The sequence below is a fragment of the Falco peregrinus genome, chromosome 5 (assembly GCF_023634155.1).
Source record: "Falco peregrinus isolate bFalPer1 chromosome 5, bFalPer1.pri, whole genome shotgun sequence".
Classification (NCBI taxonomy): Eukaryota; Metazoa; Chordata; class Aves; order Falconiformes; family Falconidae; genus Falco; species Falco peregrinus.
Window position 1 is genome coordinate 24,816,173 of NC_073725.1, and position 17,969 is coordinate 24,834,141.

Genomic DNA, 17,969 nt, shown 5'->3' on the forward strand with positions numbered 1-17,969 from the left:
TGATTCCTGAACGAGGGGCAACAGTAACAGGAAACACACAGTAACAAAGAGATGTTGCACTGAGAGCCTGGGAGACAGCTGTGACTGCCACAGCTGGTTTGCCTGAGAAAGCTCAAATTCCCTCCACTGCATCCCTGTTCCACAAAGTCTGTTCAGGATGGAAAGAGTGAAATAGCCCAGAGGAGAAGGAGAAGGTGTAACTCAGAACTTACTCAGGGCAACCCACGTTTTCCAGACCCTGAAGACTTCTCCACAGCTCCTTGCCACAGCCAAAAGGATGCTACAAGAGGCTCAGCAACTGCCAGGTCCCACTGCCAGTGCTGGCAAGTGACACACTCCTGCTGCTGGGGCCAGCCCTCCCACTCTGGAGGGCGAGACCATCCCAGCTTTCCAAGGAAACCAGGCGTTGTCCCTGGTTAACAGCCATGTTTCCATTAGACCTCTCCTTCAAACCTATCCTACACTCAATAAAATGACCCACAGCCTCTCTAGGTCCATACGACATGGGAAAGCTTGTGCTGGTAAAAGCCATCTAGAACTTATATTTCTTTCAGGATGCTGAGGGTTGCCCGTCCTCTGGAGGAAATTCCTATGACCACATTGTAAGTCTGTTTGATACCAAATTTTAGTATTTGTTTCGAGCTGTGCTTGCTTACCTCATTGGAATGAGTCCTGTTTTGGTGCTTGGCCCTGTCGGACGCATTGGAGAAAGCTTTGTTGCAGCCTTCGTGTTCACACACATATGGTTTTTCTCCAGTGTGAGATCTCAAGTGTGTTTTCAAGTTTTCTAGTCTGGAGTAGGCCTTTGTACAACCTTCAAACTGCATACAAGAAGTAAGTCTGGATTAATTTTAATCTTTGGACTTGCAGGAAGCGGTAAAAGCTGACCTACAGAAGTTTAGAAACTTCCCAAGCCTTCACAACCTTGCCCAGTGTAATTCTGTTTTGGCTTGTTGGGTTTAAATTTTACCCAGGCAAACCCCATCACAGCTCAAGTCAAAATGCTTATGAAGGATAATGTAAATCTCTCATAGGACAGCACAGTACTTGTGTACTTCGTCTAAGACAGAAATCTACTGCAAAGTAATTAGAAGGCTGGTGGCCAGCAATAATACCCAGGTCTGTAAAAGAAAATGCTTTTAAATAATCAAGCAAACTGAGCTCTGTTTAATAATGCCTTTTGGGGCTTCTTTGCACATTAAACTTGAGGAAGTGGGCCAAATTTTCCAGTGAATCACCACTCCTAAAGCTCTTGTCATCTGGGTGAGCCGGATAAAAAAGCAGACACGGTCGTCTCTTCTCCAGCAAACATCTGACAGACAAGAGAACAGAGAATGCAGCGTGTACACTGCTCTGCTCGCTGCACAGCCCCAGCTCCCCCATCTGAGCCTGGAGCTCAGCCCCCGTTACTCACAGTGCATTTGTGTGGCTTTTCCCCTGTATGTCTCCTCATGTGGACCACCAGCATATACTGGGCTTTGAATGGTTTCTGCTCCCGGGAACAGTCCAGCCATCGGCACACGAACTCTTTCTTCTCACCGTGTATATGGTCATTGTTTATGTGCTGTTTGGATAGAAGAGGGATTACAGCTTAATGGAAACGTAACATCGCCATCAGCCTTGCTGCGGCTTTGCACTGGAACAGCACCAGCGGCTCAGGTGTGAACCAGGATCCCACAGTACTGAAAGAGTGAGGAGACCGTCCGCGCTCCAAAGCGATCGTGGGGTTCAAATTCATTGGAAGTCCATTAAGGCCCGTGAATTTGTTTCTACTGACATCAACAGGCTTTGGATCAGGCCTCAGGGATACAGGCTGTTAAACAGACCCTGGATAATCTCATGCACGGCACCACTTGCGTGATTCACATTGAGCAATGCCTTTGCAGATCAGGGAAGCCGTACCTAAGTGCCACTCAGCACAAACAAGGTTTGCAAAACCAGGCCTTGAGAAACACATCCCCCAGCCTGAAAAATCACCAGGTCTGCTAAACCAAGTTTCCACCAAAGCTTTTAAACTCGCTCCCCGCTACTGGTATTTGCTTTCAGTCAATGTACTGGGTTAGCGTGCACATTGTGGTGGGGGAAACAAAACCCTACACACTGCAGTAACAAAACCCGCCGAGCAGCGAGGCATCCCCCAAGCCGGCTTTTGCCATTGCCATGGTCGGCTCTCTGGGGGCGACACCTTCTTGCCTGGCCTGTTGACACACATGCATGTGCCTTGCTGTGATCAGTGTCACCTGCCTGAGTGTATCCAGAGGCAGGCCAGGGCTGTGTACCCTTTACTCTTCCAGAAAAGCAGCTTGCTCTGTTCCCTTCACTAAGATCCAGTCCAGCAGAGCACTGGAATATGGATTTAATTTGCGCTGATTGTCCTCCTGAGCACAAACGGCCAGACCCATCAAAAAACTTGATTTTTTTCAAGGTTTAACTGTTTGAATTTTTTTGCACAGCTTCAGAAAACAACAAAAGCACCCTACACCTTGGCTTTCAAGTTTATGAAGGCTGGAATTTCAGCAGGAGGTACCAGACTCATCCTTGCTGACTCTGGGAGAAACCCTGCCTCGGAGACTTCCCCACTGCTGCACTTTCTACCACACCTCGCTGGCTGTGCCACTAGATGGCCGCATTTCTCAGCAAATGCGATTATTTCCATTAACGTACGAGACAAAATCCTTCCAGAGTTTGTATTTGATCACAGCACAGAGATGAAATCTGTATCTACTCTGTAAGTAGCTCACAGAAAAAGCCAGCCATACGGAAACTCAGTAGTTCATACTGGAACACAAAGAAGATAATCCTGATCTTTTCTGAAGTCCTGAAAACAATCAGAAAACCAAAAAAAATCAGTTATGTTCATAATTATGTGGCATCATCATGGCAAACAGATGTGCACCGCCTGTAAAAGATGACTGCGCTTTTTCTGAAACTTTATTGCCATTTCTTAAAAGTTGTGATGGGGTGCAGAGCGCATGAACAAAGCAGATGTGCTGGACAACGTACAACATGTAATCTGCAGGAGTTTATGTTTCAAGTGCAGGTCTCAAGTCCATCCATGACACACATGCTTGTACCAAATGTGTACAGATGTCCTGTGCTGCGAAATGGCATCGCAAGGGTACAACAAGGTTAACGTGCACTCTTCTTTGCCAAAAGAGAAAGAAGTAATAGGACAAAAATCAATGCATTCAAGTAATTCGTGGCCAAATCCTTCTGTAAACATTACAGACAGTGAGTTATTTGGTTAAACCTACACAGGCATGAGGGAAATGAAAACTGAGTGTGTGACACAGGCTTTATAATTGATACAAAAACTTCAAGGCTGGTTCAATCAGTTCACAATAGCACCTCCCTTTACCTCCCACTGTGTGGCCACTCAGGCACCAAGGATGCTCTTTCAGAGGAATTCTCCACAGGATACTTTTTCTCTTTGTCCCTGCAAATGAGCTTGCTCCTTGCTCTCCAGACCTCTAGCCTTTATCAGCGTGAGCATCCTCTAAAACTGGCCTTTCTCATGGGTGTAAAGCTCCCTTCCTCACTCCCTCCCCAGCCCAGGCTCCCTGCAGCAGTGACAAAGCTTTGCCCAGGATGGTGGCTTAATCATTTGCCTCTCTCGGTCACTCCACTGGCTCACCTGTCCGGTGTCTTTTGATCACCCTCAGGTCACCGCACAACGGGTCCCTCCACACCCATCTGCCCTGCTCTCTTCTCCTGTCACTCCTTTTTGACTCCCTCTGCTTTTCCTACAATCAAACCCCTCTTTGTGCTGTTTTCTCTCATTGCTCTGATGCTTCAGGCGGTGGCCTCCTAGAGCTCACCTGCAAAGCCATCTTGTTCTCTTTCAGCCCCTCTGAGGATCTTCACCTTCAGGTAAAGCCTAGAAGAAACGAGCCCATGACATTGTCTGCTAATCTAGGTAATTTCTTTAGCTCTCAGGTAAGCCACTCAACTGCTTTTTGCAGAGGGGCAATATTTTAGCAGACCTATAAACGTGCTCAAATATCAGAAGGCTGGTTTTCAAGAAGGCGCTTGCTAGGCATTACATCAGCACACGTCAGAGGCCAACAGCAGAAGCCAGCAGTGCTCCCGGATAAGGAGATTCACAGCATTTGCAACCCCAACCAAGTTATAATTCAAATCAAGTTGTGATATGAAAATGATCAGTCATCTGCTATGGACACATAGGCAGAACTATAAAAACACAAAACAGGAGCTAACTACACCGGGATTTTTTATCATTATCATTTGGCAGAAACAATGCGCAATATTTACAACATGTTTAAAAGACGAATGAGGTCTCACTGCAACCAGCAGCAATTAGAAAAGTTCAGAAGTTTGTGAACTCTGGCATTCAGGTTCTTTGACTCAGACAGATAATTACCTTTGGATTTTGCACGGTGTTTTTGGCTCCCTGGTCTCTATTATGAGAGGGAATGAATAGTTTTGAGCTTGTAAAACAAAGAACAGTCAGGAATAAGAGTATTATGCAAAGCAGAAGCTTTGGTACAGTACAATAAGGATTTCTAGGGTTTCAATTTATAATCTGTTTGTAACCTTATTACACCCATGAAATGTCAAATTCCAGGGACTAGATCAGAAGGATTTTTTTTTTCCTGGTGAAATTGAATTTTGATGCAGTTTCAGGGTGTGAAAAGGCTTTTCGTTTAATTTGGTAGGCCCAAACCTGCAAGTTTTACTTATGTTCGTAATCCTTATTACAGTAAATAGGCGCATGAAAGCCAACGATATTACTCCCTAGTGCCAGGTTTGCTAACATAAGGCTCTGAAGCACCAGCTCTGTATTAAGAATTTCTGACCTGAAAAAAAAAAGCCCCCATTAAAAGCTGAATTCTACTAGCTATCTCCCATTGCACACGGCTCCAAAAAGCTGCTAAACAGGGGTCATTTGCAGAATAGCAGTCACTTTCATGCCACTTCAATACTCATTACCAAACCTCAGTCTGTCCTGGCTCATTTTCTTTTCTTTAAAAAATATTACTATTATCCTTCAGGTCCAAAATACCTTAACATTAACAGAGGGAGCTGACCTAAATACTGATTTTGGTCTCAGAACGCCCTGGCTTTGAAGAAGGAAGTTCTGAGGTGGATTTCAGTTCCAGAGCAAAATAAGCCACCAAATTCAGTGAAATCAAGGCTGAAGTTAGCCTGCCATCTCTACTGGGGAAGCTCAAAACCCAGAGGTAATGGAGAGCACAACGTGCAGAGTCCTGGAAGCATAGATGCTTACATGGCAAGAAATATTATTTTAAAAAGGGAACACCTTAAATCATACATGTTCTTATATAATCAATGCACACCGTATGTGCTGCTCCAAGATGATGTGAGATGATGCTGGAGGTAGGATTTGCAATAATCTTAGTGTTCCGTTTTCCTCCTCCACAGGTCTTTTGGAAGAAATCCTAAGCATACCCTAACTGGCTGCTTGGTACCCATTAGCTATTCAGTACATAAACAAAGGCCAAATGTGCTCTCACAGTAGTTACACAGCTGGAAGAAAGCCTCTCCATACCAGAAGAATGAGTTAGGAACAACAGAAAAAGAATGACTGTCACCTGCAACTGAGATTGCATGTGAAAGGAAAGAGTTATTTGGTGGATAAAGCAGAAACATTGGGAAAATCTCCCGATTCTGCTTGCTAACCTAGACACACTACCCTAGCATATGCTAGGAGAAAACTGGGAAAAGACCATATTGTATTGGTATAATGTGGTAAGTTAGTGGCACAGCAGAAGGCGTATCACCATTGCCAAAAACTGGTTTCATTTCAATTATACAATGACAGTTTCAGACTTTTACCTTCTCACAGGTATTTCCCTGCATTTTAAAAATTTAAAAAGGAGGTGCTAAATAACTTCCCAGTAAATCTCACTACCGACATCAAGCAGAAGCAGCATTTAAGCCATCTTCGAGCACAACCTCCTCCTGGACTGCACTCCCACAGAAAGTCCCTCAACCCAGCAGAGCTGCTGCATTTCCTGCGTAGCAGAGGACGTGTGCATCTGCGCAGAGGCATCACCGCGGGACAGCTGCTAAACACAGCTCATCCCGCAGCTGCACAAGGGAGTCACAGAGCCCACAGGCTGCAGATAGGAAATGTGCACAGATTGTGTCCGGCAGTAACAGACTGGATAGCTCTGAGGCTGGTTTGGAAGGGATTAGCTGTCCCTGACCCATAAGTCCTCTTAAATAAATAAGGGAACATTCTTATTTATGTGTTTTGCATAGGAGATGCAGGTTTGTCCTTAAGCCCACATACAGTTAGAAATAGGAGGAGGGTTCCTGGTCATCAGGCCCATCCCTTGCTGTGGCAAGTCCTGCTATACGTAATCCCGGTCATGAACGGGGCAAGCTTCATCTTCTAAGTACGTTGGTGATCTGTTCCCTCTGCTCCCAGTGGAAGGCTCTTCTAGGAACTCACGCCTCTGCTGGTTAGGAACTGATTTCTGGCTTTGATTTATTCACAGCCAATTTATATTCATTTGTTCTCATGCCAACACTATCCTTTAGCTTAAACAGCTCCGCTTCCCTGCATGGTGTTTATTTCGTTCCCTCCCCCACCCCAACTAACTGACAGAGAACACTTTCCTCTCTGCCTTCATTTCATGGATTAAAGAAGTTGACTCCTCATCTCCTCTAGGCTGCCAAGTCCTCATTCCCCCTCTTACCTGGCTTTGGCTTGGGGTATGGAAGTCTCTGTGTCCTACCTGTCATTTTGTTCTCAGGTTCCTCATTTCCACTTCCAGGGCTGTGTTAGTCCACCCCTCCTCAACTGTCCTCTCAGTCCTCCTCTTCACCTGCTCTAGTACAACTTCAACCTTCTCAACCAGAATAGCATGAAGTACACCAGAGCTTGCCAAACTTGGGGTAACAAAACTCAAACCTCCTTGTCCTCGCTTAGGTGTAAGTACAGGTCAGTCCTTTGCTTTGGACTTGAGACCGTTACCAAAGCACCCGTGTACCTCATGGCTTGTGAATGTACCCCTGCTACCAACAAATCTTGGGAAATAGTATCTACTGCTACGGCCACAGCTGAGGTAGAGACTTAAGACCCAGAAAAGCTAAATCCCACACGCATAGAAGCATTTAGGTCTTTGATTCCCCACTAGAATTAGTCACTTGTTCATGAGTGGTGTGCATACTTTTGAGGTTCTTGACCCACACAGCTTCCTGAGATATCAGTGACTGTAAAAAGAGTATCAGCATTCAGAAGAGTGACAGGGTGGCACTTACGGCAGTATCCATGCTCGCCTGCTCCCCAAGGGATGCAATCCAGAGCTCATCACTGCTCCTCACTACCATTTTAGGTAGTCAGGCAACTAAAAGATGACATCAGGCAGACCTCCCTACCATCTCATTAACATCTCGATAAAGATTAACTCCATGATCCACAGCAAGATGGACAGACAAAAGCTTTGTAAAGAAGCCAGGATATAAAGCAGGTCCTGGTGAGGCAGGAAATATCCTGTGACAATAGAAATCCCATTGTGAGGAGGAAAAAAACCCTGCGTCTCTGTGGAGTGAAATCCCCAGCAGACTTTTAGGACACATTCCAATCACTGCAATTGAGTCTCTCTCTAACCTCTGTGACTCTCCGTTAGAACAATGCATGCATTTTAATTTCCTCTTATCTGCCGGCAAATAGGTATGGATCCTGTCTGTCCTTTCCCTCCTAAAGATCATTTGCAGGCACATCCTGGCCAAACAACCACGAGAGACTAATGTCTCCTCACTGTTGCACAAGTCAAGAGTCTGATTTTGACCTCACGTCCTTAGGGTGGCATAAGTACTTAAGCCATTTTTAGTTCCCGAGACGGAAGAAGCACTTAAGCTGCTTTAAACCTTTACCGTGGCATAAATGCTTAAGCTGGTTGCAGTTCCGAAAGCTAAGTCAAAGCTATAGCTATACATGAAGAACTTGGCACCTCTCCGTAGGCACATGACTGTGGAGAAGCTCAGATAACTATCTCCACCCCTGCTTCCTTTCCTTTGGATGCATTTATTATTATTCCATTAGAGTTCTTGCGGCTGTCTTGCATACTTTACGGAAGACTTAAGAAATGCTGTTGTGACAGATCTCTGCTAATGCTGATTAGCAACATGACAATTTATACAATCTGCTGATCTGGCCCAAAGCAGGTCAGTGCCTTGATAGTCTTGACACTTCTGCTGAAATGGAATACCCACAGTTAAAATCAGCTGGATCTTAAAAGCACTGCATGGCAATTTCCTCTGTGTATAATGAAGGCACTAAATACTCTGTCTGCATGTTGCACTCCTCACCTCACTGTGTTTGATCTTGTCATTCAATCTCAATACTTAATTTTCAAAGTTTTCCACTATTAACAAAAGAAGTTCCCCACTCCCCCTAGATTTGGTCATGACTGTAAACCTAAATGAGGACTAGTGGTGTACCACATGTCAGTAATCAGATCTTTTGGGGTTACATGTGAGAGAGAGAGAGAGAGAGAGAGAGAGGAGTGTGGCTTTTAACAGTGTAAAAAAATACGTACTGCAAATCTTTGTAACTCCAGTGTGACTGAAAAGTTTTTACTCATTCAGAAAAGAAAAATCAAATCACTGTATAAAGTAAGTTACAGTCAAAAAGATGGGTATTTCAAAAAGGAGTGAAGTACGTGGAAATTAGGAAATATAACTTGCATTACTTTAAAAACTTAATATATGAACTCTGTATCTGTGAGTGTTAATACTTAATTATAAGAAAAAAAAATTAGACCTCAGCACTCCAGCTGAATTAAATCTTGAAGCTTATTTATTACTGTGCCCTTCTGGATTCCCATCTCTGTCCCTTGAGAACTGGCAATAGCAGTCAATGAAAAAAGGTAGGGATCAAAATTAGAAGCCCAAGTCAACTGGAAAATAATGATGATTTATAACTTGAGACAGCCCATGGAAGAGGGCTGACAGGCACAGGAGAAGGGCAGCATGGAAACCAACAGCTGGAAGAGAGGATGGAAACATTAAGAAAGGAGGTAAGTGGTGGGTAGGGGGCATCACATCACGTCCTGGAGGTGTTGAGACATTGTGTGGCTCTGCTCTGTAGCAGCTCATCACCTTTTCTTAGCAAGATGTTGCTGTACTTCCCCTTTCACCGCCTCGATAGCTTACAAACTGCTTATTCACTTGCCTGGGTCCAAAGAGCTTGGGTTAATCTGCCTGTTTTGACTCCAACATCCGAGGGAGAATTCCCACACGAAGGGCAGTCTGAGGGGAACCTTGGAGATGTTGCAACAAACATTTGGGGTCAAACAGTTGTCTTGGGCCAGCACAGCTGCCACCTCAAGAAGATCGGGTTTATAGTCAGATTTAAAAATGTATTAAAGACCTGGGGTCAGTGCAACACAAGGAATGAGTTTGTTCTTGTCTCATGGGGCATACGAGTTTGGAAGCAAGGAATGCACAAGACTGAGAGTGGTCAAACTAATAATAACTAATGAACATTTGCATTTTGTGGAGTTTACTAAAAGCCTGAGCAGGAGACATCTTTTTGTCTCAAATGCTGTTTAACCAAGCCATGGTGAATCTAACTATTTTTTCACCTATGGGCTTGGAGGAGTCTTGTTCTCTAAACATGAAACTGTATTAGTAATAAACAGGAATACGCTAATTCAAAGGACATAACCCAGCATGACTGCTTTCTTCTCCTCTCCCTGTTTCAGCTGAAAATATAGGTCTGGTTTCTTTTCATCTCTCTGCACTAACAGCAGCAATAAAAGTTCTCGATCCTCAAGTTAAAAAAAACGTTTTCCTTCTGCTTCTCCTTTTGCTCTGCAATAAATTCTGCAGTTGTCTTCATTGCCTATCAATAGGTTAAACATATCCAACTTGCATGTTTAAATGCTAAAGACAGAGAAGTCCCCAAGGATACGTCAACCATTGGCTCTTGTACAAAGAAAATACTGTATTTTGCTCAGAAGAGCTTTCTGTGGCAATTTAAACACAGTGAGACAGACACAATATCCTGGAGAGAGGAAAACCTGCCTTATTACATTCCTGACCCAAGAGAAAGGATCTGCCCTTAGGACATAAAGGGAATCAGTGGGGGGGGTGGGGAAGAGAAAAGTTATCTAATCCTAAAAATAAAGAAGCGGTTCATAATACAGCATGACATTCTTTTAATCTCTGATATAGTAGTTATACAGTATGGATGTGATATAATACCAACAGGGCAAACACAGCTTGCTTGTCAGGCTGGGAACCGACTCCCTCAGCCTCTATCTATGTTTCCAGGTTTTGGACAGCTTTTTGGTAGGCTTTGGGATAGTCTGTGGAGGGAATGGAACTTATGGGACATTGCAGGGATTCTTTCCCAATAAGATCACATCTTGTTCTTGTTTCATTTAATATACATATATTCATGTATACAGTACAGTTAAGTCTGTTAGCGGCAAAAAGCAGCTCCATCAAGGGCAATGTTTTACAGCTCTCCCTTGATTTCCTGTGTAAGAGCAGGCAGCTATAAAGCAGCAGGCAGAAATTGCATCTTTGTTTCCTAAACCTGGAAATTTAATAAATGAGATTCTGCCAGAACATCAACATAAATGTTGTGGACATTAATCATTCCACTTTTACAGTGGTAGGAAAGATGCTTTGATGACTCTCAGCTTTGTTTCTTTTCTGATGTTCTTTTCCATAACTCTGTCTAAAATCAAGTGCCATCTCTTTCTTGAAGGTTGCATTCTTGTATCACTAGCTGGCAGGTTAATAGGTGAAGGTGGTACATTACAGGAATTCCAGCTGTCTCTACTCTTTTTTATTTTCCAAATATATGGAAATCATTTTTCAATGTGTGCTGCTGTGATAACTGGGCTTTGCCAGTTGCTCCAGCACTGATGCTCTGCCTCGCATTTGCCCCTTAGCTCAAGCAAGGTATCATGGCTTCTATACTTCATAATGTTACGAGGAAAAAAAAAAAAAAAAAAAAAGCTCCACCTCTCCCTTCAACCACCTGAATCTGTGACCTGCCCAAGGACAGGGCTAATTGCATTTGTGTCATACAAGAGAAGTGAAGGAAATGAAAGGGAAAACCATGAACCTGGTGCTCAAATGTACTGTTCTCAAATGGGGGCGTTTTGGTTATGTCTCTGCCCTCCAAGGGTGTGCCCTGCTCTCCTGCTCAAGCAGGGAAAGATGCAACAGGGTTACCATGAGGATGACTAAGTTCTCTGAGTGCTGGGATGAAGGAGCTTGTAGGGAAGTGCTCCCACACTGCCCCCGGAAGAGTACGAGGGGCCAACTGGCATTTCTGCCAGCCACCTTCTCCTACCATCACCTGCCCTCCCGGCTGCCCCTGCCACGATGTGCTCCAGGACACAACTCCTGCTGCTTGGATTAGCGTTCTCTGCATCACTGCGTGGATGCTGGTAAACTCCCCCACCTTCCACTCACTCCGGAATCTTTTTTGGTGCAAACCATGTGTGTTTGGTACCACAGTTTGAGAGCTGTGCTGAGCATGTAACTGCTGTGCTAAGAGCAAGAAAGCCTTTTGCTGGCGGGTAATCCCTCTTGGGAAAGGCAACCTGACAGGTAGTACCAGTACCCCATTACAACTCGCACCTTCACCAAGACTTCAGCAATGCACGGAAATTAATTTAAGAAAAATAATCTTACATATCTGTGTTTGGCTTGCTTTTTTTTTTTTTTATGCTTTTCATATTCAGGTCCCCAAATTACTCCCACATTTTACCTCTCTTCTGTGTAAACGTCACATGAGAAAAATCTAGGTCATTTGGTGCCTAAACCAAAAGACCCAAGACAAAGTAGCAAGGAGAAAAACAGAGGGAGAAAGAAGTCAGCTGAAGTATGCACCAGTGATAGAGAACTCAAAATTGGCTCAAAAGGCCAGGGCTGGAAGATGAGACTGAACAAAGGCTGCTTGCTGAAGTGTTTAAGACCCGCTGCTGACAAAGTGATGAAACTGTGATGTCGGCCTTAAGGATGCAGTAGTCACCAAAGGTGGTCTTCTCCCAAATCCTATACCTTAGCTCTGCACTGATGATCTTCAGCCTGTTCTGCCTCTTTTCCTGCCTTCTTTCTGCATATCACGTGTGCACAAGCTCTCCCCACAGGCTGAGAGCTGGCTACAGGCAGCAGTGCTACAGCTTGGGATGCAGGAAGGATTCCTGCTTTCAGGAAACAGCTCTACAGCATGAGTGCAAGGAAGTGCAATGCCTGTTTGTGCCATAAGTTCACAAGAGAGGAGATACTCATTGCTAAGAGTTCCACATTCCTCACAAATCTATTACACGCTCCTCTCTCAACCTAGTCAAAGCAGTAGTGCACAAACAAGGGCAGGGATTTTCTTAAGTTGGATGGGGAAGAGGGTACAGTTTAGCCTGAAACTAAACATCTGCCCTTGACCAGGTCCAAGATTACCAGTGACTGTTGCCTAGAAAATGCACTGTGTGGTACCTTCTAGGAGTGACCGATATATGGAAGAAGCAAAACCATCTGACGCTCAGCTTCAAAATTTTCTGCTTCATGATCTTTGCATTTAGGGATCAAAATTGATTTTATATGCAACTGCTACAGAATTTCCAGGAAAACCAAGTTAGACCCCATTAAAACTCCCTCACAGGCAGTGAGCAATGGCTGCTGACTTCTTTACAAATCTGAACCCACATACAGCTGTGTACAACCTTTAACAAACACATACATGAAAACCAGACCTTACCTTGAAAAAAAACAAACAAAAAAACCCCAGAACCTGAACAGTCCAGTACTTAGCACTGCTACAGATGTTAGTGTAACACACTTAAAAGTACATATTCTATCTGTATTTTTCTCACCGGCAAAAAAAGACCACAGAATGCCAGCACATTCGATAAGGAAGTCATCATAAAAAGGCATTAAAATAAGGAATTTCATCTTATTTGTGAAAATACCATCGTGTGCAAGAAGCACACTAGCACACACGAGACGGAAGAACTAAATACTTCGGATGTTTTCCCACATGGCTGCAGAAGACAAAAATCTATAGGCCTCCTTCCTGCCACCATAACTCATCTGACTTCAATGGAAATCAGACCTGCTGTATATATTAAAGCTGAAATTAACTATTCTCCCTCCATATTGTTTGGGTTTGATAAATTCCAGCCATTGCTCCTAGCCAAGATGAGTAGATCTTGATTCTGTTCACTGCTCTGCTGGCACAGGCTCTTACGGCAGCCTGGAGCCCGTTAAATTTGATCGGGTCCGAATGCACCAAGCTCTCTGCAAGAGCGGGGATTTAGCATCTCTTGCAGTTAGTTATTGAGCTGTGGGCTCAAACCACACTCAAAGTAGTAATATTTTCCTTTAAAATAGGGCATGTTCACAAGAAAATAAAATGCAAAGAGATTTCTAATCTTTACATTCCACAGCACAGACCAGACTGGTGGAGCCAAGAAATAAATGCTCAACAGTAAAGATGCCTAAAGCAGAAAAAAGTGGAAGTAGGAAGGTACCCAGCAAAATATCCCAACAACTGTGCTGCACCAAATGAATATATAAAGTCAGAGCTGTTTTATAAACATTGTATGGCTTTAATGACAAAAATCTGTTAAAATTTATACTGCCTTTCAGTGCATGGGCTTGGAAACGCACTGCAAGCAGGTTAGTACGAACAGGCTCTTTGAGTTAAAATGTAACCATATATTACAGCAGCTTTATATCATTTTATATTAGGAGAGACAAACCGCTTAATCCCATGAGCCAACTTACTTACAAATCTATGAAAGGCTATAGCAAGCTAGAATATGGAAATGCTAAAAAGTACCATTTCAACAACTTTTTGAAGTCTTCCGAAGTCCCAGGTTGATACAACTGGTCACCTATCTATGCAGAAGGATTAGCAAAATAGTTATCCCTTACAAAAAAACCCCCAACCATTGCCTCCTTTTACTGAAAATCCTATGCTCCTAAAGCGGGCAAAATAGCAAGATAAATGTCAGACAATTAAACAGGATCTGCTCTTCGGGGTGTATGAAGCATATAGCCATTAACACTAAGCACATAGACAGGACTTGCAGAACAACATGCACTTCATCTAGTTCAGCCTTGGACCAGATGATTTTGTAAAACCGTGTGCTTTCTTCTGCTTTTAGTACTTTGTTAATGATTACAGCACACCTAAGACTGAACCACTTAAAATGAAAGAGAAGATACCCCTCAGCAGGATCTTCCTGTGTAAATCAATCGGAGAGCCTTTAGCCTTTAATTTTTTTTAAAGAGTCCTACGCTTACCACATGGACGCATTCAAATTGCCTGTATGATAAAAATACCAATGCTTTGTCCACAGAAAAAGACTGTTGAATAGCAGGATTTTTTTCAATAAATGCGCTTAGTGTCTCCTTATATATAACCTAAGAAAGCTGCTTTTCAGATGGAGATAAGGCCTGATCCACCTTTTGCAATGAAATGCACACACAAAACCCCTAAGAAATCTGGGAATCTAGTGACTTAAAAACACACAACACTTTTCACCGAAACTACAAAGAAAAATTATGGCAGTGATAAGCGTTACCAAAATCTTTACTAGGCGATGTATGTTTTAACGTTTGTTTCATCACGGAGGAGATCCTGGTAGAATTAATCCAACATCGGTGGGTGACAGAAGCAGCAGTGTCTTAAAGCCACCACATCACAACTGAACTGGAGAAAGTATCTGGGCTGTTTCCTTCCTAACATCTCCAAGAAACATTTCTAACAAGCTTCAGCACATGCAACAGTCTATTGCTCCTCTGAGACCTCCCTCAGCTTTTTTCCACTGGACATCCTTTTAGAATTTACCTTTCACATCTGTGCTAGGCTTGGCTGTTGTCCCCGTCATGTCCTAGCAAAACCAGAGTTAGCAAAGGTCTCTGCCATGTGGTAGAGCTCAGTTGCCCCTGATGCTCCAGGGAGTGGCAGCAGAGATACCTTCTTTCATCCCTCTCTTGCCACGGGTAACATTTGCTGTTCTCTTCTATATACCACAGACAGTCTTGCATTGTAGCAAGACCACAGACAGACATTTGAGCTGTTGGAATGAAAACTGTGCAGTATCTCTTACAGGAACATGGGGGTATCACCTAACACACTTGGAAAAGAACCAAGGAGAAATTTTTTTTCTGCCCTGAATTCCACGAGCTAACTTTAATTGACTTGCAGTGAACTTAAGGTGCCTCTGGTAACTAAAAATCAATCCCAAACAGTCTGGTTTATCTCAAAGATTCATCTCCTCTCCTATGTATACCATTGTGGCACCATCTGAACAGGACAGACTTGTGCTGGTCATCAGCCCCAGAAGTCTGCAGTAGTAAACCAAAGGGCAGTCCTGTATCTCTGTAACTCCCCCTCATCCAAAAACTATCAGAGCTGGAGCCTAGTGCCTCCAGAATGTGACACAAAACACACTTCTTTGTTCAGGCTTTTTTTACTAACCGTTAAGTGTTGGAATCCCCTTGGCAATTAATTTCCTGGCTGGTAATCCCTTGGCTCTGGTCCATGAAGAGAAAGTGGCTGCACCAGAGGGAGGTGTGCAAGGCACATGCTCCGGCTTTGCAAAATGAAGCCGTCTCTTGATTTAAATGACAGTGGCCAAACCTGAAAACTTATTATTTGCTCTACGTAATGAAGTAAGCTAAGCTCACTGTTAAACATTCTTTAAGATGAGTGTAATGTGGCAAACAGTCAAATACTGCAGGTAGGGTTTTCTGGGTTGTCTGTGGTAATATTTGAAATAGTTTAGGCACAGGAAAGATATGAAAAAAATATCCTAATGGTAGCATGACACAGAAATATACATCGTATGATAATTAGTGCTGATGGTTTAAAGGACAAAGCCTTTATTTTACTACCTTCAAGAAAAACTACACTAACAGAAAAAAAAAAAAAAAATCACTGCATACCCATAGTGTATTAAGTTTCTACGTTCTCAGCTCTTGTACAGTGGTATAAAACTCTTCCAGTAATCCTACCTAGTGCTGGTAATGGCAAAACAATCTACAATGGACAGTCCAGAGCTACAGGGATGCTGCTCCCCAGCAGCCAGGCCAGGTGGGCTTCATCAGTCTGGACATACATACATCTTGTTTAAGGGCTTCTGAGACAAAGGGACAGAGAAGCTGTGTGGGCATTATTCCTATAAGCGGCCAAACTCCCAACAATATTTTGACTAAGTTTCCCTCAGTTTTAGACAAAGGCTCGCACAGGAGGAAGAAAGTTGGTACCATGCTCACATGTGCTGTGAAGAGTGAGATGCTATCCTTTTCATTAACTCAGCCTAAAGTGACGCAGTCTTAACTGAAGCACTCTAATCCTGGATTCCTCAAATTAGGAAGCACCAGAGCTCTGTAAATACAGGAAAGCTACTCGTCCTTCACACTCCAGAATGCTAAAAATAATCCACAAAACCATACTGGGTTTCCCTGGATGCCTTATCCCCTTCCCACACTGTCCTGACATGGGGGATCTACTCACAGGTGTACCTTAAACAAGGATCATAAATAAAACCAGTGCCAAGGGAATGAGAGAAGGAAAAAAAGTGACAGTGAGCATTTCAGGTACAAATACTTGTGGGGCAAGCTCTCGCCCTCACTGAAAACACTCTGAAAAAGATCCCTGAATTCAAGGGGGCTTGCCCTTATCTGGCAGAAATCACTGCTGAGGTAAGGTGCTAACTACAAGCAAAAGATGGGCTTAGCTGTGCTGTGTTTCTTTCTGAAAATGTAGTGAGTGTCTACCTGGTGCTGTGCTGCTGCTGTTCTTTCTTTTACTGCTTTCTTGACACATGTAGGAGAGGATAAAAGCCTAATGGGTGCGAGTGTCAGCACAATATAAATTACTACAAGGAAAACCTTGATGCATGGCTTGGGATCTGAAAGAGGAATGTCCACCATTGTTTGTGATTATGGATCACATCACAATCTAATAGCAATTTTTATTTAATCAATAATTTCCATGCTGAACAGACAGCCCTGTTACAGAGAATCGACAAGCAGGTACTGATAGCGACAAGGCTTGTTATTAATCTTTACCCTGCCAACATATCAACCAAACTCTGTAAAAAAGCACCACAAAGATGGATTTAGAAGTAGGTCTTTCTTTTTCTTTCTTTCTTTTCTTTCCGTCTTTCTTTTTTCTTTCCCCTTCTCTTCCTTTCTGTCTCTCTCTTTCTCCCTTTATTCCTTTGCCTTCTTTTCTTTTTAGCTACACAGCCCCATTACCCTTCTCCCTTTCCAGGTATGTAATGTTTCATACACTTCATATTCTAAGTTTATTTTAAAAACCTGGGGCTTGAATTACACAAAAAGGCAATTCATATTAAGCAATTTCACAAATCAGTGGGACCTAGCCCAGTGCTCAGTGTTAGCCATTATAGGCTAATAAATCATACTTTCTCTTTGAGATGTCAATCGCCAAAGTGCTTTGTAAAAATGTTGGCATCTGTAATTCAGCGAAGCCTTTTCATCTTGAAATAAGATGCTCCAGACTGATAACAAGAATAATCCTCTCCTGATCAAAAAAAAAATCTGCATTTTACCAATTAAAGCTGCTGCCAGAAGCCAAACGGAGCAGCACTGAGACTCCACTGTAGTTTATCTCTGCTAAACACAAGGAGGGATACAGTTAGAGCTTTGTTTCATTTTCAGCTTGACTACTTTATCTCACCGAGAACTGCAGCATCTCAGCCCTGCGATACATGTAAGAATGGTATATGCAGACCTCATACCTACAGTGCAAGCCACCAGAGGACCCACTCCTGACAAACCCACCACCCATTCCTTTTATTGATTAGGTACCAGAGACCCGGAAGAAAAAGTCAAGCTCACACAAAAGTTTAAAGCACTAGAAAACATTAAATTTCTTTCAGCACGATAAAAGGCTCATCTGTTGTTTTTTTCTTTCTATTAAGAGGTTGTACAAACAAAAGAGACTGCAAAAGTGGATCTGTGCAGCCCAGCCCTCT

The 17,969-nt window shown here is 43.2% G+C and overlaps 1 protein-coding gene across 2 annotated transcripts in view; it reads right to left on the reverse strand.

Annotated features, from left to right (window-relative positions):
• Positions 1-17,969, reverse strand: part of GLI3 (GLI family zinc finger 3) — a 215,801-nt gene that overhangs the window by 14,173 nt on the left and 183,659 nt on the right. For both annotated transcript variants that reach the window (XM_055806548.1, XM_005232952.4), the window contains exons 11-12: positions 1,415-1,564; positions 657-821 (exon numbers count right to left, since the gene is read on the reverse strand). In XM_055806548.1, the coding sequence (XP_055662523.1) occupies positions 657-821; positions 1,415-1,564 (315 nt within the window). The remainder of the gene's footprint in view (positions 1-656; positions 822-1,414; positions 1,565-17,969) is intronic.